The sequence below is a fragment of the Ranitomeya imitator genome, chromosome 2 (genome assembly GCF_032444005.1).
Source record: "Ranitomeya imitator isolate aRanImi1 chromosome 2, aRanImi1.pri, whole genome shotgun sequence".
In the NCBI taxonomy this organism is placed as follows: Eukaryota; Metazoa; Chordata; class Amphibia; order Anura; family Dendrobatidae; genus Ranitomeya; species Ranitomeya imitator.
The window spans coordinates 454577460-454599955 of record NC_091283.1 but is presented as its reverse complement, the minus strand read 5'-3'; the positions used below and the strand labels follow the sequence as shown (position 1 = coordinate 454599955).

The 22496-nt window shown below is 42.7% G+C and overlaps 1 protein-coding gene across 1 annotated transcript in view; it reads right to left on the bottom strand.

Annotated features, from left to right (window-relative positions):
* CHRNA4 (cholinergic receptor nicotinic alpha 4 subunit) overlaps window positions 1–21979 on the bottom strand; it is an 82584-nt gene extending 60605 nt beyond the window's left edge. Inside the window, exons 1-2 of the mRNA XM_069751131.1 lie at window positions 21505–21979; window positions 6997–7148 (exon numbers count right to left, since the gene is read on the bottom strand). Of these exons, the coding sequence (XP_069607232.1) occupies window positions 6997–7148; window positions 21505–21565 (213 nt within the window). The 5' untranslated portion in view covers window positions 21566–21979. The remainder of the gene's footprint in view (window positions 1–6996; window positions 7149–21504) is intronic.
* Window positions 21980–22496: the final 517 nt, after the last annotated feature.

Sequence of the window (22496 nt, the reverse complement as noted above, 5' to 3'; positions counted from 1 at the left end):
GTCAAAGTGTCTCTTTGGAGTTCAGAAGGTTTCATTTTTGGGTTTCATTTTTTCCCCTTCTACTATCGAGATGGACCCTGTTAAAGTCCAGGCCATTTATGATTGGACTCAGCCGACATCTGTGAAGAGTCTGCAAAATTTCCTGGGCTTTGCTAATTTTTATCGTCGCTTCATCAGTAATTTTTCTAGTGTTGCTAAACCATTGACTGATTTGACCAAGAAGGGTGCTGATGTGGTCAATTGGTCTTCTGCGGCTGTGGAAGCTTTTCAGGAGTTGAAGCGTCGTTTTTCTTCTGCCCCTGTGTTGTGCCAGCCAGATGTTTCACTCCCGTTTCAGGTCGAGGTTGATGCTTCTGAGATTGGAGCAGGGACTGCTTTGTCGCAAAGAAGTTCTGATGGCTCGGTGATGAAACCATGTGCCTTCTTTTCTAGAAAGTTTTCGCCTGCTGAGCGCAATTATGATGTTGGCAATCGAGAGTTGTTGGCCATAAAGTGGGCATTCGAGGAGTGGTGTCATTGGCTTGAAGGAGCCAAGCATCGCGTGGTGGTTTTGACGGATCACAAGAATTTGACTTATCTCGAGTCTGCCAAACGGTTGAATCCTAGACAGGCTCGTTGGTCGCTGTTTTTCTCCCGCTTTGATTTTGTGGTTTCGTACCTTCCAGGCTCTAAGAATGTGAAGGCTGATGCCCTTTCAAGGAGTTTTGTGCCCGACTCTCCGGGTGTTCCTGAGCCGGCGGGTATTCTCAAAGAGGGGGTAATTTTGTCTGCCATCTCCCCTGATTTGCGGCGGGTGCTGCAAAAATTTCAGGCTGATAGACCTGACCGTTGCCCAGCGGAGAAACTGTTTGTCCCTGATAAATGGACTAGTAGAGTTATCTCTGAGGTTCATTGTTCGGTGTTGGCTGGTCATCCTGGAATTTTTGGTACCAGAGATTTGGTGGCTAGATCCTTTTGGTGGCCGTCTTTGTCGCGGGATGTGCGTTCTTTTGTGCAGTCCTGTGGGACTTGTGCTCGGGCTAAGCCCTGCTGTTCTCGTGCCAGTGGGTTGCTTTTGCCCTTGCCGGTCCCGAAGTGGCCCTGGACGCATATCTCTATGGATTTTATTTCGGATCTCCCTGTCTCTCAAAAGATGTCGGTCATTTGGATGGTTTGTGATCGCTTCTCTAAGATGGTCCATTTGGTACCCTTGTCTAAGTTGCCTTCCTCCTCTGATTTGGTGCCATTGTTTTTCCAGCATGTGGTTCGTTTACATGGCATTCCGGAGAACATCATTTCGGACAGAGGTTCCCAGTTTGTTTCGAGGTTTTGGCGAGCCTTTTGTGCTAGGATGGGCATTGATTTGTCTTTTTCCTCGGCTTTCCATCCTCAGACAAATGGCCAAACCGAACGAACTAATCAGACTTTGGAAACATATCTGAGATGCTTTGTTTCTGCTGATCAGGATGATTGGGTGTCCTTTTTGCCTTTGGCTGAGTTCGCCCTTAATAAACGGGCCAGCTCGGCTACTTTGGTTTCGCCGTTTTTCTGCAATTCTGGTTTCCATCCTCGTTTCTCTTCAGGGCAGGTTGAGTCTTCGGACTGTCCTGGTGTAGATACTGTGGTGGATAGGTTGCAGCAGATTTGGACTCATGTGGTGGACAATTTAACATTGTCCCAGGAGAAGGCTCAACGTTTCGCTAACCGCCGGCGCTGTGTGGGTCCCCGACTTCGTGTTGGGGATTTGGTTTGGTTGTTGTCTCGTTATGTTCCTATGAAGGTTTCCTCTCCTAAGTTTAAGCCTCGTTTCATTGGTCCGTATAAGATTTCTGAGGTTCTCAATCCTGTGTCGTTTCGTTTGACCCTTCCAGCTTCTTTTGCCATCCATAATGTATTCCATAGGTCGTTGTTGCGGAGATACGTGGCGCCTGTGGTTCCATCCGTTGATCCTCCTGCCCCGGTGTTGGTTGAGGGCGAGTTGGAGTATGTGGTGGAGAAGATTTTGGATTCTCGTATTTCGAGACGGAAACTCCAGTACCTGGTCAAGTGGAAGGGTTATGGTTAGGAAGATAATTCCTGCGTCTTTGCCTCCGATGTTCATGCTGCCGATCTGGTTCGTGCCTTTCATTTGGCTCGTCCTGGTCGGCCTGGGGGCTCTGGTGAGGGTTCGGTGACCCCTCCTCAAGGGGGGGGGGGTACTGTTGTGAATTCTGTTGTCAAGCTCCCTCCTGTGGTCATGAATGTTACTTCGGCTGGTTCTGTCCATGGGCTTCCTCTGTTGGTTGAGAGTGGGGCTGCGGCTTCTGAGTTTCCTTCCACAGGTGACGAGGTTAATTCGTTAGCTGGCTGCTCTATTTAACTCCACTTAGATCATTGCTCCATGCCACCTGTCAATGTTCCAGTATTGGTCTAGTTCACTCCTTGATCGTTCTTGTGACCTGTCTTCCCAGCAGAAGCTAAGTTCCTGCTTGTTTTTCTTTAGTTTGCTATTTTTCTGTCCAGCTTGCTATTTTGATTTTTGTCTTGCTTGCTGGAAGCTCTGGGACGCAGAGGGAGCGCCTCCGCACCGTGAGTCGGTGCGGAGGGTCTTTTGCGCCCTCTGCGTGGTCTTTTTGTAGTTTTTTGTGCTGACCGCAAAGCTACCTTTCCTATCCTCAAAATAACAAAAAAATTGGAGCAAACAACCAAAGTATATAAAATTTATCAAATTTTATTAAATTCCATTTAAAATTGCATATCAATACAATATACCACACAGAGCAAAAATAAAGGGTTAATGGTGCACCTTAAGTGATGGCACCCCCTGGACAAGAACATAAAGCCACTATTCCATGTGTGAGTCACACAATGAAACAAGAGCCATAAAATGCCCAGTGCATTAAATAACAAAGGCTAGCTGATACAATCTCCTAAGTCTGTTCAGTAAGTCGGGCCTCACTTTGCTAAATCTATTTCATCTCTGTGTTTGTATTTTCATCTTTACTCACAGTCATTATATGTGGGGGGCTGCCTTTTCCTTTGGGGAATTTCTCTGAGGCAAGGTAGGCTTATTTTTCTATCTTCAGGGCTAGCTAGTTCCTTAGGCTGTGTCGAGTTGCATAGGGAGCGTTAGGAGCAATCCACGGCTATTTCTAGTGTGTGTGATAGGATTAGGGATTGCGGTCAGCAGAGTTCCCACGTCTCAGAGCTCGTCCTATATTATTTGTAACTATCAGGTCATTCCGTGTGCTCTTAACCACCAGGTCCATTGTTGTCCTTACCACCAGGTCATAACAATATACTATGTGGCTGTGTTATATGCTACGTGGCTGTGCTATATGCTACGTGGGCTGTGCTATATGCTACATGGGCTGTGTTATATACTATGTGGCCTGTGCTATATACTATGTGGCCTGTGCTATATGCTACGTAGCTGTGCTATATGCTACGTGGGTTGTGTTATATGCTACGTGGGCTGTGTTATATGCTACTTGGCTGTGCTATATTTCTCTGCTGTATCTGTGCATCATGAATCGTGGTATGTGTTAAAGAGGGGGGCCCACTGAGACTCTTTCGCCCGGGGCCCTCAAAAACCTGGAGCAGGCCCTGACTTCACTGATTGGTCACGCCCGGCCGGCCGCGAACAATTAGCGACAGGCGCAGTCCGGCCGCGAATTGGCACGGAATTTGAACCACGCTTCGCTAATTGGTCGCACCCGGCCAGCCGAATCCTGTGTATAAATTGCATTATTCTGAAAACTTCATAAATAATCTACATACATATTCTAGAATACCCAATGCATTAGAAACAGGCCACCATCTAGTATATATATATATAAATATATATATATATATATATATATATATATATATATATATATATATATATATATACTGTATATGTCAAGAAAAACCTGTGGCACAGACCATCCAGTGCATAACACAGTTAGAATATAGTCCTGATATTATACACCAGCTGTGATCATGATTTGATATGCATACCTTTGCGTAGTCCACATTAAGGATCCATCAACTATGCCAAAAGATTCGGCCTTCAACATCATGATCTGGTATGTCCCATTAGTTGAAGATCTGTCCAGCAGATTTAGATAAATCATGTCCTTCATCAGTCATAAAGTGTTTTTGACTTATTTTTTGAAAGGTCCAGAAGACAATGGGTGATATACCTGTAGATGTGGTCCATGAGCTAGGACCCTCATAGACTTCTCATATAAAGAGGTGTCACTGCTTGGCAAGTCATCTAAACCCTAAACTTACCCCTAGTTATAGTTAAAAAATATCCGACTTCGAAAACACCATTGAAATCAATGATGCCTTGTGATCCCAATGGCAAAGCCTTACATATCTTACTAGTTAACTTTAGTTAATAAAATTGCACTGTTTCATAATCTGCAATCTTCTTTCCTAGACCCCTTAATATGCAGTTTGCTGCCTGATCCTACTTTCAGTCCCTCTCAGTAATATAGGCTGGTTGTATAGCTAGTATCTAGAGAGCTTTTCCATATATCAGCACTGCTTCTACCTTGCACTTATCTCCCCTTGACTTTCTCTGCCCTCCCTAAGACTGTAGATACATTCTCACCTCTCCACACCATGGAAATCTGTATACAACCCTTTCTCCCTCCTTGCTGATATCTCTAAGGGAGAGGGAATGCAGAAAGAGCAGTCAGAAACAGGAGTTCTGACAGATTTGTAACATTTTTGCAGATCACTCCGCTAGATAAAAGATTTACAGTCGCTATGGAGCAGCAAAACGGTAGAAAATGTTAATAAACATTATTTAGAAATTAGCTTAACTTTGCATATAGGAAGCAAATAAACAATATAAAAAACTGTGCCAGGCTAAAGAAAAATGACGGTGGCGTTTCCCATTAGCTCTATGTTACAAACTGATTAGATGCCATATACACATGATTTTTTTTGTAATCTCTTGACTAAGTTTGACATTTTGCCGCCCGCTGTGTTTTATTGACTTTTACTCTTATCCCCTAGGAGCCTTCTGGGATTCTTAAAAATTGGATAAGCTCCTGACTAATTAGGAAAAAACAAGTGTTTTAATTACTATAAATACATCTTAATAGTGGCTCCAGGGAAAACCCACATCTGTACAAGAGCCCAAATATTTATGCATCAGTCAAAGGTTTGGGATTGAGCAGGGGGAGATTAAAGAGAAGTCTTGCGGAAACATTTCTCCCAGTTGCTGCTGTAGATGCCAGTACGATAAAGAAAGAAAGGGGAAAAGATGAATTATTAAGGTGGAAGCAGCAATATTCTGGAATGTATAGAATGCAGCGCTCTTCATCATGAAGAATGAGGAATGTGCTTTATTTCAGAATAGATCTGCCCAGGCAGTAACGACATGTGGCCGACCGACCATACCTCTCCTGGTGGGATCTCGTTCTGGAATAACCGTATCGTGGACGCATTTTAGGATCCAACGATAAGTGATAATTTGCTGATCAGTGAGGGTCTGGCTGCTGGGACCTGCACCAATCGGAAGAAGAGCAGAGCGCATGTGTGAACTGTGCTGCATAAATTTCCTATGGGGACACGCTCAGTTTTTCCAGCAGTTCCATAGGGAATGAATGGAGCGGTGGGCAGGCGTCCAATCTGCTGCTCCATAATGTAACAGGGATCAAAATTCCCCAACCTTAACGTTACTCAGTGACAACCTTCTGATCCATCCCATAGTCCACCAATCCACAGGATGCAATGATCTGACCTATCAATTTTGAGTGTGTGTAAGACCATAACGTCCAATCAGATTAAAGGGGTTGTCTTATTGGGCCAATGCATTTTCATTAGAAGAGTCCATCATTAATAAACTAATCATAGTATATCCTGCTGCACAGATCGATCCTCAGTGATTGGTTGAAAGCTGCAAGTGGGTTTAACAGAAAGTGTTCAATTCTGAAACACTGCCTCCACAGGTGGAATGAAGCATTGCATGGTTCAAATTCAAATCAATGGACTGTTTGTGTAATGTATTGACATACTGGGTCCTCCAGAGTAAGAGACACTCATAAAAGCCGGTCTCCATTCTAAATGATTGATGAAGTTCAAGAATATAAGACAACTCTTAACTCTGAACATGTTCTTAAGGAAAAATTCCATGAAGTTAGTTTAGGAATATTATAAAGGCACGGATGATTGACCTCGTGGAGACCAAAACATCCAACACCGCGGAGACACCATCACGTGTTTCTCAACGCAGTGATCCAGAACACTGCCCCCAAATATGCAAATGCATGTAGAGGAGCTGCGGAGACACCATCACGTGTTTCTCAACGCAGGCAGTGAATAGCCAGGCCTTTCCCTGGGAAGGAACAACCAAGGGAAGGGCAGCATCCAATAAAGGAAAACATCCAATAAAGGAAAACCACCTGTGCCAAGCATGGTATCCATCCACAGACAGCTGTTTCGGGGTTTTTGCCCCTCATCAGTGTGGAGTAGGAAACTGGTTATCAGGAGTAGTGCCTAGTAGAAAGTCTATAAAGGCACGGATGATTGACCTCATGGAGACCAAAACATCAGTTTAGGAATATTGGCGTCTATCGGGGAATAGATGGTAACAGAAGGAGGCTACTAATGTGATGTCCCTACATCACATGTTCTGATCATTACCATCCCCCAGTCGTACTCATGGAGGGTAAAGGAGCAATGAATCCTCCTTCACTGAATTGGGGAGCAAATAATTGCCAGGCTTTACCTGTCTAACATTATTTCCCAAGAGATGGGAAGATCTAGGTGTCTGGCAGCTCCCAAATCTCCACAGACTTATCAAATGACGGGAAGGTTTAGAAACGATTGCTGCTTTTAGAAACAGCACTATACTGAATCATGGGTTGTGTCCGGTATCGCAGATCAGCTCCATAGAACTAAATGAGATTGATTAGAAATACCATACACAAGATGCCCACAGCGTTAACAGGTAAGAAGCCATGATTTTCAATGAAAATACAACCCCTTTGAGATCAAAAAGTATAATCTCCTATTGTTAAAGAACAAGTCACTTACCACATCAATGAGCTGAGCAATGGAAAGGCCAAACCGCACAAGAACAGCATCGGAAATGTTGGCCACCGGACGGGACCACTTGTTGTAGCCCATGAAAAGCCTTTTCAGCAATCTCTCCTCTGCATGAGCGCGGGTCTCAATGTGACACACAGCTAAAAGAAAGAACAATTACCATAGGTGTTACGCGATTGTGAGAATGGTAATGCCTACATGGACTGTAACTCTGAAAATCATACCATCAACTAACCAAAATGATAAGAAAAAGTTTTTTCATATTTTGATTGAGGAATCACAGCTAAGCCTTCCATATTCTGAGGTCAATATTCAGTCTTATGTATATCTACATTCCTTGGCAAAGGCAAAGCAGCTCATCACCCCCTTTCATGGTCACACATAGTACTCAGGGCATAGGCCAACCAGCCCACTACTTACTCCCTCAACTCGGAGTACTTCTGTATATATCAATATATCCTTAGTCTTCAATATCAATCAAATATCCAACCAGCCATAGATTTCAATGTTGGGACATTCCTGAAGTGATGGGAGGTGAGTAATTGAGAATGGTTTGTTTTTTTCTTTGAGCCAAGTGGCCATACACAGGAGATAGCCTATCTTCCCCCAAAAATGTGCTTTTGTTAGGGGAGCAAAGGATTGGACTTGTTGAGCTATAATATGGTGAATCCCTCTTTCCCTTTACATCTGTTGTTTGGAGACAGATAGAATTGCTGATATAAATTACATTGTCATTGTTGATCTTGGTGGGTTTGGCCCATTTTGTGAGGAGGAGCAGAGGCCATACCCTTAGGATTAAACACATTCGTTACATACTGGTGGAGGATGGATGACTGGTCAGATGTATGGAAGGCAACTTCCAAAACACTACTATAATTAAAAATGACAATACATCTCTTCTCCAATTCTCAATAAAAACTTCTTTGTCCATAAGTCAACTCCATTTATTGTGGAAACGGACATAAGGCATAATGACAGCAGCTCTCATAAATGAGCATTAATGGCACCATGTTATTTTATACACTAGTATGAGAATGTGAGCTACCAGTTGGTCATTACACAATTTTTGGAAGTTTTTCTCAAGGCGTCCGGGAGCATCCAAACTGTCTACACAACTCTCATTTCAGAACCTGTTCTCATTTCGTAATCTGCATTTTAGAGGAAAATCAGCCAAAATCTTTAGCATGGTCTTTCTGATTGGAATGTAAGGGAATAAATGAATGTTGGAAACCACAAATTTCATATTCATGGCCATATTCACTGTAATTCTTCTACCACTAAAGGAGGAGGAGGAAAGAAATCTGGCCAAAGGCTTCATCATGACCTTCACGTTGCATGACCACAAAGTCATACCCCAGCCACCAATTCTGGCCGACCTTTAGTCTGATGATCTGAATTAACTGCATCATAGGGACCTTATTACATGTGTATCTGTGCGGAGATTTCCAGCTGCAATACTGGCTCAGAAATTTGCCCATCTCATGCCAATTTGAAGCTGGTCTTCATGGGGTTTCTAAAATAGCTTCTTGCTGTATGAAAGGTTATTGGGACGCATGAGACTCTAAAGAATGGAGGTTCAGGGCTTCCAACAGCCATATAAGCAGGACAAAAAGCCCGATTTATTTCTTTCATTGAATTCATTAAGGTTAGTGTAAAGAAATGTGTAAGCAAAATGAAGCGAGAAGAACACAATGAAGAGGGAATGTTGTGTTTTTTAAGAGTAGAGCGCCAAAGAAACCTCAAGGTTATGTGTCACATTGTGTGAGTAGGATTCTTTAATTTACTGTAAAATAAAGCAGAATTAACCCATTATGTCATCTCTACTTGACAATCTCAGCATCAAAATACTCATGAATTCAACTTAAGCCTCGTGGAACGAAAAGACTTTGGAGAAAGTGCAGGAAATATGGAAGGCATGTGGGTCACCAGCCTCTAAGGAAGGACATGCATATTCTAAGACTTTTTATTAACGGGTAAAGAACCTACTCAAGAGAAATAAAATTAAGACCACTGTTAACCCCAACATCCTATTCCGCCAAAATCATATTTATGAGGTCCACATACTTTTAATTCCTTGCTTGAAGGGTCAAGAGAATGGTAAGCAAAGTCACCAGTGACCAGAGTATTTTTTCCATGTCACAGAGACAGTGAAAACAGATCTACAAAAAAGTCAAACAGCTCCCTGTTATCAAAATTTTAGGACTCCATGTCCAAAAATTGGGTAGCAAATGGTCTTCTACATGTATTGAAGAATTGAAGGGTCAACGTTTAGCAAAAAATGGCCAGAGCTTAGTTTTGTTTGATCACATTTTGTACAATGCAGAGGGTATAGATGTATCACTTACTGGGTTTCTTAGTGTAGTTTTGATAAAAAGTTTTATCATCAGGAGATTATCATTAGAAGACTAGTAAATCTGCTGCCAAGTAGTCAATCATATTCATGAGTTCTGCATAACCCCACCCCCACCACTTATTGGCTGCTGTCTGCATACATTGTACATGGGCTGCGGTGTGGGCGGGGCTATACAGAGCTCAGCATTCAAAGAACTGGCAGATCTGCAGCAGATAAAACAGTGATTTTATCAAAATGACAGCCTGCTGCCTAGTAAGTGACACATCACTGGAATCAGGGCCTATGTTCCTACTTTATTCTGCTTTTCGATGGGGTAGCAAAAACCCAGTCACACATTCCCTTTAAATCCTATTGTTTTCCAACAGATTTGACCTCATACCATAACACTGGTGGTGGGGAGCAGAAGAAATGTTCAGGGGTACCCTGATATTTTTCTTTGCTATCCCTTTAGGAAATAATTTCTATGGGAAAAAGAGCTATTCTTTCCTGTGCATCCCTGTTATATGACCAGCTTATGTCACAGTCAGTTGAAAGTTCGCTTTCTTTAAGCTTTCAGAACAAAGAGGGCTTTGGATCGTCATATGAACCAATGTGAGCCCACCGGTCTTTTTGCATTGCATTTGGTGGTCATGTAAGGTGACATGACTGCTCAGTGTCTGGTAAATTAGCCCAAGGGTAAAGGTCTCCCCCTCTAGGAATAGGTGGAAGCACCTGCTGATGATTTACATGCAATATTCATTTATTTTGACATTAATAATGCAGTTATTGGGGGGATTCTGCATAGCAACTACAGCTATTGCGTTTCCCATACAAATTATACAATGCACCAAACACTGTCAAGGACATTACCTGATTCTTCTGTGATCGTCCAATATAAGACTGTGTATAGCCAGACGCCTTGTAAACGCGGGAAGAGGAGAGAAAATACTGGGTCGCCGGTTATTGATGTCCTCTAATGTAAGCCGTGACCCTAATGATTGCCTGCAACACTCAGGCAGGAGAAAGGCAGATGTACAAGCTCCTGAAAGTGGCACAGGAACCATACGTGAAAGCCTACATAAGGCACAGGAGCAGGCTTGGACTGGCCCATAGGATAACAGGGGAATTCTCCGGTGGGCCCCTGGGCAGATCTGGGAGCCCAACCCCACTGTATGGGCAGTACTTGGCATAATTTCTGTACAGAAAAAAGCAGCATCTCATCATTCACTAACCAAACTACCCAGGTTATTATTATATAGAGATATAGGAAAATTTGTGAACGAGGGTTGTGTAATATTTGTATGAAAGTGAAAAGTGGGCCCCCAAAGTCACTGTTACTGGTGGGCCCTTGGCACCCCAGTCCAAAACTGCACAGGGGTGTAACTGTAGGGCACTGATGAAATTACAACACCCTCAAAGTAGAGGTTTTGCAACAGCTGAGAAGCCAAAGGTTGAAGACCACAGCCATATTGGGAGTGCAGTTCTGGCGGTGTAGTGATTAGTGATGTGACGGTGGTGTGAGGTCTTTCATGACCCAAAGAAGCTTCAACTGAATTATTAGGCTACATTTTTGAGTAGATCAGTTGACAAAAACAACACCAATTTCCCTTAAAGAGGTTGTACTAAGTATGGAAGTTATCCGCTCTTCTAAGATAGGGGATAATTTTCCGATCCCTGGGACTCCCACCAATTCTGAGAACCGGATCTCTGAAGAGCCCCATGTGAATGGACCGGTGGTTGATCATCTCAGCTCCATTCATTTTTAATGGGACCGCTGAAGATAGCTGAGTGTAGGGCATGACTAGTCTTTAGCACTCCTATAAGAATGAATGGAGCAGAGGTGATCGAGAACATGGAGTTCTTCAGAATCCCGTTTCTCTGGATCAATGTGGGTCCAAGTAGTTGGATCCAGGGACATAGCTATAATAGATGCAGGGGTTTCAATCACCAGGTCCTGGAGCTTAGGGGGCCCTAAAAGGTCTCGTGGACCCATACGAGAAGGCCATTACTGTTAGAGACTGGCAATAAATTGGGGGCCCAAGGGATTCAAGTTGCACGACTTGTTGGATCCCCAGCGATTGGGAAGTTATTCTTTATACTGTGGATATGGGTTAACTTCCAAACTTGGTACAAATCCCTTAATATTCTCCTCTCCTGATCATCTCACATGTCAGACTGAAAACCCTCAAGAGGTCGGTCTCGGAATATAGACAGGGCGGCGTTAGGGGCAGGCAGACTAGGCTGCTGCCCAGGGCCCCACCTTGTCTAAAATTGGCCCTGGATATAGGCTGTCAGGCAACTGACTACAGCAGAATCCCTGCCCCACTGCAATAAAACTAACCTCTACCCATTCTGCATCCGAAAATAGAGAAAATCAAAAAGAATTTTACTGTTTTCTAGTTGCAGTTCCCCCGTCCAAATTATTCAGTGAAACCCTAGAAAATACATAAAGATAGAAATGTCCACATGGCAGCCCGCACGTTCTCTGGAAGCCAACAATACCGTAGCTCATATTTTGTTTTAATTTCAAAGAAAGGGAAAGTCCATCAGAAAACAGCAGCTACAATGATATAGTGAGCAGAAAATACAATGTAAGGGTGTACAGTAATTACAGAGGACATTTTCCAAATGTTAATGCTAATTTTTACAAGAAAAGAAAAGTCACAAAAGCAGAAATGTACAATCCTCCGTGTGGAGAGGAACAGCGGGTGGAAGGAAGGAGATTGGAGTACAAGGTGGCACAGATGTGTAATGGCACAGGGGGCAGCAGGTGTTAGGATATTATGGACGCAGCAGGTAGGAAATACGGAGGAAGATGATTTGGATGGTGACTTGATATTTAAAGGTAGATGTCTGGAGAAGAGAATGGTTACTGTGATCTCTGTGCTGTGCACAATGCGCAGTCCCATGCCAACATATACATGCCAACCATTCATATAGCAGCCACACCAGCTGGCAACATTATGGAGGAAAAAAAAATGCCATAAACAGATCTCATTTCCTAATAGCTTTGTCTTTCAATTGCTCAACACATTCAAGGTATCTGTTTGCTGTCAGTGAATGAAAATATTGTGTTTCCATGCAGAATGTGAAAAAACCTGCATAAATCTGATACTTTTCAGAGCTGAGGGTTTGTTACTATTGTACCCATCTTACACAATCCGCTGTGAGCTAAAAAGTAAGATTACCTCAATACCTGCCCTGATACATTGTAACAAACTACCAGGAGAGGACACATATTTGTGCTGCTGATCCATTGGTCTGGGAACAATTGTAGCAAACCTTCAGCTGTGAAAAGTGTTACCGAATAAAATGTTTTTACCTACTTAAAAGGAACCTGTCATCAGGTTTTTGCCAACTAATCTGAGAGCAGCATGAAGTAGAGGCAGAGGCCCTTCTAGGGTTACTTGCTGTTGTTTTTTATAAACTCACTGTTTTATTAGCAGCAGATTATGACTTGAGGACTAGTAAACCTGCTGCCAGATAGTCCAGCCACACCCTTAACACTGATTGTAAACTGCGCATAGGCAGAAAACTGCCAAAGAAAGCAGCCAATCAGTGGTGTGGACAAGGTTATACAGAGCTGAGCATTTAAAGAACTGCTAAATCTGAAGCAGATCAGAGTTTTTAATCAAAACAGCAGCACCCAGTAAAATAAGTAATACATTGCTGGAATCAGGGTCTCTGCCACCACATCAAGCTTCTCTCAGGTGACAGATTCCCTTTGTTGACTAGTGTGTTCTGATTGGTTGTAACTTTTCATGTATCGTGGGCTAACAAAACTTTTCCAGTTTTTTTCATGATGCATAGAGCCAACAAGTCTCTTTGCTTCCTCTTCCAGCAAGGTACATCATGTGACCACTGCAGCTGATCAGAACTCACTAATTGGGTGCAGAAGTCAAGTGACATCCACTGCCAGAAAAAGAAAGGGGACTAGCAGGGTATACAGCCAGCAGTTCCAAGGAGTGGCAGCAGTCTGGTGCCTGAGTGTATATACAGGTGCTTCTCACAAAATTAGAATATCATCAAAGAGTTAATTTATTTAAGTGAAGCTCATATATTATATAGAGTCATTACAAACAGAGTGATCTATTTCACGTGTTTATTTCTGTTAATGTTGATGATTATGGCTTACAGCCAATGAAAACCCAAAAGTGATTATCTCAGTAAATTATAATAATTAACAAAAACACCTGCAAAGGCTTTCTAAGTGTTTAAAACGGTCCCTTAGTCTGACTCAGTAGGCTCCACAATCATGGGGAAGACTGATGACTTGACAGATGTCCAGGAGGCAACCATTGACACACTGCACAAGGAGGGTAAGCCACAAAAGGTTATTGCTAAAGAAGCTGGCTGATCACAGAGTGCTGTATCCAAGTATATTAATAGACAGTTGAGTGGAAGGTAGATAAAGGTGCACAAGCAACCGGGATAACCGCAGCCTTGAAAGGATTGTTAAGAAAAGGCCACTCAAAAATGTGGGGAGATTCACAAGGAGTGGACTGCTGCTGGAGTCATTGCTTCAAGAGCCACCACACACAGACCTATCCGGACATGGGCTACAAGTGTCGCATTCCTTGTGTAAAGCCCCTCATGACCAATAGACAGAAGCGTCTGACCTGGGCCAAGGAGAGAAAGAACTGGACTGTTGCTCAGAGGTCCAAGGTGCTGTTTTCAGATGAAAGTAAATTTTGAATTTCATTTGGAAATCAAGGACCCAGAGTCTGGAGGAAGAGTGGAGAGGCCACAATCCAAGCTGCTTGAGGTCTAGTGTGAAGTTTCCACAATCAGTGATGGTTTGGGGAGCCATGTCATCTGCTGGTGTAGGTGCACTGTGTTTTATCAAAGCCGAAGTCAGCGCAGCCGACTACCAGGAAATTTTAGAGCACTTCATGCTTCCCTCTGCCGACAAGCTTTTTGGAGATGGAAATTTCATTCTCCAGCAGGACTTGGCACCTGTCCACACTGCCAAAAGTAACATAGTAACATAGTAACATAGTTAGTAAGGCCGAAAAAAGACATTTGTCCATCCAGTTCAGCCTATATTCCATCATAATAAATCCCCAGATCTACGTCCTTCTACAGAACCTAATAATTGTATGATACAATATTGTTCTGCTCCAGGAAGACATCCAGGCCTCTCTTGAACCCCTCGACTGAGTTCGCCATCACCACCTCCTCAGGCAAGCAATTCCAGATTCTCACTGCCCTAACAGTAAAGAATCCTCTTCTATGTTGGTGGAAAAACCTTCTCTCCTCCAGACGCAAAGAATGCCCCCTTGTGCCCGTCACCTTCCTTGGTATAAACAGATCCTCAGCGAGATATTTGTATTGTCCCCTTATATACTTATACATGGTTATTAGATCGCCCCTCAGTCGTCTTTTTTCTAGACTAAATAATCCTAATTTCGCTAATCTATCTGGGTATTGTAGTTCTCCCATCCCCTTTATTAATTTTGTTGCCCTCCTTTGTACTCTCTCTAGTTCCATTATATCCTTCATGAGCACCGGTGCCCAAAACTGGACACAGTACTCCATGTGCGGTCTAACTAGGGATTTGTACAGAGGCAGTATAATGCTCTCATCATGTGTATCCAGACCTCTTTTAATGCACCCCATGATCCTGTTTGCCTTGGCAGCTGCTGCCTGGCACTGGCTGCTCCAGGTAAGTTTATCAGTAACTAGGATCCCCAAGTCCTTCTCCCTGTCAGATTTACCCAGTGGTTTCCCGTTCAGTGTGTAATGGTGATATTGATTCCTTCTTCCCATGTGTATAACCTTACATTTATCATTGTTAAACCTCATCTGCCACCTTTCAGCCCAAGTTTCCAACTTATCCAGATCCATCTGTAGCAGAATACTATCTTCTCTTGTATTAACTGCTTTACATAGTTTTGTATCATCTGCAAATATCGATATTTTACTGTGTAAACCTTCTACCAGATCATTAATGAATATGCTGAAGAGAACAGGTCCCAATACCGACCCCTGCGGTACCCCACTGGTCACAGCGACCCAGTTAGAGACTATACCATTTATAACCACCCTCTGCTTTCTATCACTAAGCCAGTTACTAACCCATTTACACACATTTTCCCCCAGACCAAGCATTCTCATTTTGTGTACCAACCTCTTGTGCGGCACGGTGTCAAACGCTTTGGAAAAATCGAGATATACCACGTCCAATGACTCACCGTGGTCCAGCCTATAGCTTACCTCTTCATAAAAACTGATTAGATTGGTTTGACAGGAGCGATTTCTCATAAACCCATGCTGATATGGAGTTAAACAGTTATTCTCATTGAGATAATCCAGAATAACATCCCTCAGAAACCCTTCAAATATTTTACCAACAATAGAGGTTAGACTTACTGGCCTATAATTTCCAGGTTCACTTTTAGAGCCCTTTTTGAATATTGGCACCACATTTGCTATGCGCCAGTCCTGCGGAACAGATCCTGTCGCTATAGAGTCCCTAAAAATAAGAAATAATGGTTTATCTATTACATTACTTAGTTCTCTTAGTACTCGTGGGTGTATGCCATCCGGACCCGGAGATTTATCTATTTTAATCTTATTTAGCCGATTTCGCACCTCTTCTTGAGTTAGATTGGTGACCCTTAATATAGGGTTTTCATTGTTTCTTGGGATTTCACCTAGCATTTCATTTTCCACCGTGAATACCGTGGAGAAGAAGGTGTTTAATATGTTAGCTTTTTCCTAGTCATCTACAACCATTCTTTCCTCACTATTTTTTAAGGGGCCTACATTTTCAGTTTTTATTCTTTTACTATTGATATAGTTGAAGAACAGTTTGGGATTAGTTTTACTCTCCTTAGCAATGTGCTTCTCTGTTTCCTTTTTGGCAGCTTTAATTAGTTTTTTAGATAAAGTATTTTTCTCCCTATAGTTTTTTAAAGCTTCAATGGTGCCATCCTGCTTTAGTAGTGCAAATGCTTTCTTTTTACTGTTAATTGCCTGTCTTACTTCTTTGTTTAGCCACATTGGGTTTTTCCTATTTCTAGTCCTTTTATTCCCACAAGGTATAAACCGCTTACACTGCCTATTTAGGATGTTCTTAAACATTTCCCATTTATTATCTGTATTCTTATTTCTGAGGATATTGTCCTCAGTACCAATACCTGGCTTATAAACAACAGTATCACTGTGCTTGATTGGCCAGCAAACTCGCCTGACCTTAACCCCATAGATGAGAGACACCAGAGCCAACAATGCAGACGATCTGAAGGCTGCTATCAAAGCCACCTGGGCTTCCATAACCCCTCAGCAGTGCCACAGACTGATCGCCTCCATGCCACGCCGCATTGATGCAGTAATTGATGCAAAAGGAGCCCCGACCAAGTATTGAGTGCATTTACTGAACATACATTTCAGTAGGCCAACATTTCGGATTTTAAAATCATTTTCAAGCTGGTGTCATAAAGTATTCTAATTTACTGAGATAATGACTTTTGGGTTTTCATTGGCTGTAAGTCATAATCATCAACATTAACAGAAATAAACACTTCAAATAGATCACTCTGTTTGTAATGACTCTATATAATATATGAGTTTCACTTTTTATATTGAAGAACTGAAATAAATTACGGGAACTTTTTGCTGATTTTCTAATTTTGTGAGAAGCGCCTGTATATATGTTCCATTAAAAAAGAGTAGTGGACCACCCCTCTAAAGCCCTGTGAAATACATTGCATGGCCTTAGTCAAGTACAGCATGGCTGTAAATAAGTATGTTTCCATTCACTGACAGCAAACATGGTAAAGAATAGAGAATTGCAGAACTTTCCATTATGAGGGGTAATGTGTTTGGTTTACAAAATCCATTTCAAACACTGTCTTAGGGGATTCTGAGTAAATAGGGGGGAGTTCAGGACCCCCATTTAGTAATCAGGTTGGATAGAAAGAGAGATCTGGCTCTGGCAGACACAGAGCTTTCATGCCTGGCTTGAACTCAATGAGCACTGCGCAATGCTTTTTTCCACCTGGGGTGGCGCTGCACCAGTCACGCTTTCATTGGTTGGCCAGGTTTGGGATGTTTAACCGACGCTGTGCCAAATGTGTTAATAAATTACCCAAAATTCATTGTTTATTCATTCATAGCCTCCCCTCGACCTCGTCCTATCCATCATACACTACATTAATTTTCCTGGTGCATCCTGCCAAATGTATTTCCATATGTAGCTGATAATAAGAACCAATTAGGTGTTCACGGTTTTGGGCAACGAGCTGATTAAACATTACGGCTTCTGTTTGTTTTCATGTAATTAGGCTGCACATTTCTACGCGCCTCTCGAATTTCAGGCATCAACCTCCAGAATCTATAGCCAGAGCTCACATTATGGTCCAAGTCTCTGCTGAAGGAGGGGTGTAGACATATACACCCTGGAGGATGGCAACACGATGAAGGACTATTCACATTACATGATGCTATGGGGTAACACTGGCTATCTCTGCTATTGCAGGATTCACATGAATGAGACTAAGTTGAATTCCAAATTCAGCCAACAGGCAACAGTGGCGCTGTTTCTAGGGGAGAAAAAAAAAAGCTAGTCTTATATTCCAATCTCCTGCAACGCATTCTATCTGGAACGTGGCATCTGGAAAGGGAATAGTTAAAAGAACTGTCCAATAAAGGATTGCAGCCTGAATACTTCTCATCAAAAACTGTTCAATTTGGGATTTTAACACTATTATTTCCAGACTGCACTATGATCTGTTGTGAGGACAGAATAATGTGAATTCAACTTTCACCAAAACAAGACCCCACTGATTCAAGATGTGCATGGAGGCTATCTGACCCAAAAATCAAATGTGTTAGGCGTCAACTCAACAGTCTGTAGGGAGAGTGGAAGAGAAAATGATCAGGCATGTTGGATTTCAACATGCCCCATCCTTGGGTCCTTGGGTTATATGTGACGACCAGAGGTATTTGGCCACGTATATGTTCATTTAAATGCCGAGAGGTAATATAATTGTCAGCTACCAAGTATGATCAGGAAAGATGGACTCCGGACTTTCTTCTAGGCAGTACAAAATGACTCTAATAAATTTATTTTAATTCAATGAAATTTCCTCTGGTGTGAATGTAAAATTAGATTGTCAGCTCCTTTGGGGCTGATATGGTTGAGATGATTCTATTTTCTGTAAAGCACTGTGGAATATATCAGCACTTTATAATGAGGCTGCGCCATTTACCAGCTCCTCGCTGACATACTGGTTCTCCTGTTACCAAGAGGAGCCAATAGGGGGTCCCATCCTTGGGGGTGCTAGGTCCTCGGTTTTGCTGTTGAGAAGGTTAATATCAGTATTATGTTGCAGTTTGCGATGTCGCCTCCCGGGGATCCAGAGCCGGATAAAAATGAGGAAAAATCATGTCTTATTAAACCAACAACCTCAGGGAACTGAAGATTTTAAGTAGAAATGAGAGGGTGGGCATCAATGTTATATGTGTGTACAGCGAGCCCCCAATCATACAGATCAGAGAGGGGGCAGAGAGGGTTCACATAGAACAAGCGAGCGAGGTTAACCCTTTCCCCATTGTTGTGTTTAGCTATTGAAGGCTTAAGTTAAGGATATCAACAAAAAAAGAGAAAAAGCCAACTCACCAATGCAGCACTATGTGCTCAGGAGCCTGGCACATAACCACTGCCATGGACATCAAAAGGTTAAGGATATAAAAGACACTGGATAAAAAAAAATCGAGACTTTAAAATAGTGATGACATTAGAAAAAATGTATTAATCAGCATGCAGCACTTACGAGTTTCTGGTGCACCCTATACAGACCAGAAACTCGTAGGTGCTACTTGCTGATCAGTGCATTTTTTCTGATGTTATCACTTTTTTAACGCACTTCTATAAAGTCTGGAATTTTTTACTTCGTCTCAAGCTGGATTTCTTCTATAGCCTTCAATGAATGATGCAGGCTTATCTATAATCCTAGAAATGTCACATAACAAACTCAGCTCTGCACGGTCAGGGTAACAGATTTCCATACCAAACAATTAGATACAAGAAAGTTGGAGACTCCATCGCTTCCTGGAGTGAAAGTTCTACAAGCTTCATCATATCCTGGCATAAAGTGTTATCTGTAATCTTGCATGGAACCGTAATTAAAAATATTGTGGCCCCTGAAGAGTCAAATGGCTCTTGTCCATCCAGATACTCAGAATATTAGACTTCTCTCATTCCTTATCACAGAGCAGGTCTACCTATCTAAAGCTGCACCTTCCCATTATGCTGGCGCTTGCCAGCTGCTGGAATCTTATACATGAAACACAGCTACTTATCTGGAGACTTCAGTAGGTGGAAATCTCTATCGCACAGAACAGAAGCTTTGCATCCACCAGCTGCACTTTGGAGCTGTCCGTGGTGCCAAAAGGACAGCAGCATCTTAAAACGAGGGACTAAGACAATCTGACTTCCAGATAAGAGTAGGTTAACTTTCTTGATATATTAAAGTTCATAAGATAATGGCAATACGTGTCTTATAAGGCTAAAGCCCCCCCCCCCAGTACATGACAGATGACTGATGGCCATCATCTATCTCTGGCGACTCTCCCATAGGTAGAGCGAACAATTTGGTGTTCTCTATGAAAGAGCAAAAATTCATCTGGTGGCACCTTATCTCTAAAGAACAACAGGATGGGCATGTAGACCAAAATCAGACATACGTGATCCTTTACATCATCTGTCGGGAGGACGCCATACACCTAGTGTTGATGGAACCCATCGATATAAGTGGGTTCATCCAACGTTAGTCTAATGTGTATGGAGGACTTTGAGATGCATTACATGTACATATATCTGACCAATCAGACCAATAACGGTATGTGTAATTGGCCATCTAATCTGATTGAAATCGGTCTCATCTGTCAGAAAATTGACGTGACATGCTTAGAAATCTGTGTGCCAGACGCAACAATTGTAGCATCTGAAAGATGGCTCCGGTGTAGTTTTACGATGATTTAAACAGAAGAGAAAGACTAAAATATCTGTTGGTGTAAATGGCCAACTCAGACCAATTATATAATGACCAATTATATAATCTGTGAGATTAGTCTGATTGTTCACAAATCTGTGTGTGTAAACGCAGCTTTACCATTTGTCTTATAAGACCCTTCAGCCCCAGGGACAATTCCTGCGAGACCAAAGAGACTGGTTACAGAGATGTAGATGGGGCAAACAGATGACAGCAACTGGACCCTATATATTAGTCTACACGATAACTTCATAAACGTTCCTATTAGTCCCTGTATATCTATGTGAACAGTCCTTCTGGTGGCATTTATGAGCAGCGTTCAGTTCTGTAGGTACAATAGTGTCTGTATAAGACAGGTTTACTTACTGCCGATTGCTGGTATTATATGCACTCTACTAAATTAGGAAAGTTCAGTTCCTCTTATCTAGAAGTCAGTCCCTTGTTCTTTAGGACGCTGCTTCAGCACCATAGACAGCTACAAAGCACTAAGTGACTGCACAGCTCCTGTTCTGTATGAGATTTCCATGGTCTGAACTGAACATCTGATCCCATTTATGACCTGACCATGGTGCTGAAGGGACATGAAGGTCCTAAAAGATAGTTATGCTGCTATATTATGCCCATGGTGCTGAAGGGACATCAAGGTCCTAAAATATAATTAAGCTGCTATGTTGTACCCATTTGACTGCACTTAGGAGCTGTCCATGGTGTTGAAGGGACAAAAAAAGACAGTTATGCTGCTGTGTTGTGCCCATTTGGCCACACTTAGGAGCTGTCCATGGTGTTGACCATGGTGCTGAAGAGACATCACTGTCCTAAAAGATAGTTAAACTGCTATGTTAGGAGCTCTCCATGGTGATGAAGAGTGATTGTGCTTGAGAAGGGCATACTGGGTGACAATGCGCGGGTAGGTGATTACAGAACAGAGTTCAGATGCATTTAGGACTCGTCATAATCTGGATTGAATGCCTGTCAGCAGCACACTAATGTGCCATCATATCTCCCCATCACATCTTTCTAGGCAGCCTTCTGTACACAGTCTGATGGGTACATTATATCTCAGTGATCACCTGCTGCCTTGATAAAGGGCAATAGACTTGAAGCCTTCTATCACTACAGGAGGAGAAAATTGCATTGGAGTTTCAAGAAAGAACTTGGGCTCACCTGGATGCAGAAGAAAACAAGACAACAAGAGAAGAGCTGGAGAGGAAACCTGGAAATTCATGTTGATTTAGTGACCTGGTGTTTCCTACGTGGGGAATAGTCAGATCTTCACACCTGCACTGTCCTGGAGTCTTCTCCACCAGATTACCATCACCTTGTCCAGTCACTGTGTAATGGGACCTTCCTGGGACTGTTCGTGTGCTCCATATGCTGATGTCACCTGAGTCTTCCAGTCTCTTGGAGAATTCTCATTTCACATTCTCAGTGTCTTCAGAGTTAATGTGGGTGATGGCTTTCAGGGCTGCTTGCTTCTCCATGATGCTCTGTACAGAGCTGTGTCTGGCAGAGAAGGGGCAGTCTGCTTCTGTTAATCTAAGACCTGCCCACCTCGGGCACAGGGTAGGGAGAGGTGTGTAGGACTCAGAGGTGCCAGGAGATAAGCTCCTCCATCCTCTCTCTGCACCTTCCTCTGGATGCTGAGTGCCAGTCCCACACCTAACACTGGCATAATACATCTCATTAAAGAGTACCAGGGTAATCTTATTAGGACTAGAAATAATGGACACAATAATAGCATTATTAAAGATTATGCCCCCCCAGCAGTGAGGGCCCTGAGAGCAGACTGGCTGCTTTATGATGCAGGGCACATTTATTCCAGCATACAAACAGACGTGACAGGCAGTGGTGGAGGGAAACAGTCTATTAGCAGGCACTGAATGTGCACATCACACTGGTTGCAAGCTTTTGGGTTGACAATGAAGGGTCAGTGGGAGGATATCATGATATCCCTCTTTGTAGTACCCCTAGAATCAAATATTTCCAAATGGGCATGAACCCAGAATAGTAACCCTTACGCCAAATCCCAGCCACACAAATCAATAATCATCATCATCAGCACTGTATATATATGTATCAGACACTACAGACTTCAGCTGAGCAGAGACGCCCAGGGAATTCAGCAGATGAGGCTGATCAGCCCAATAATCCAGGAG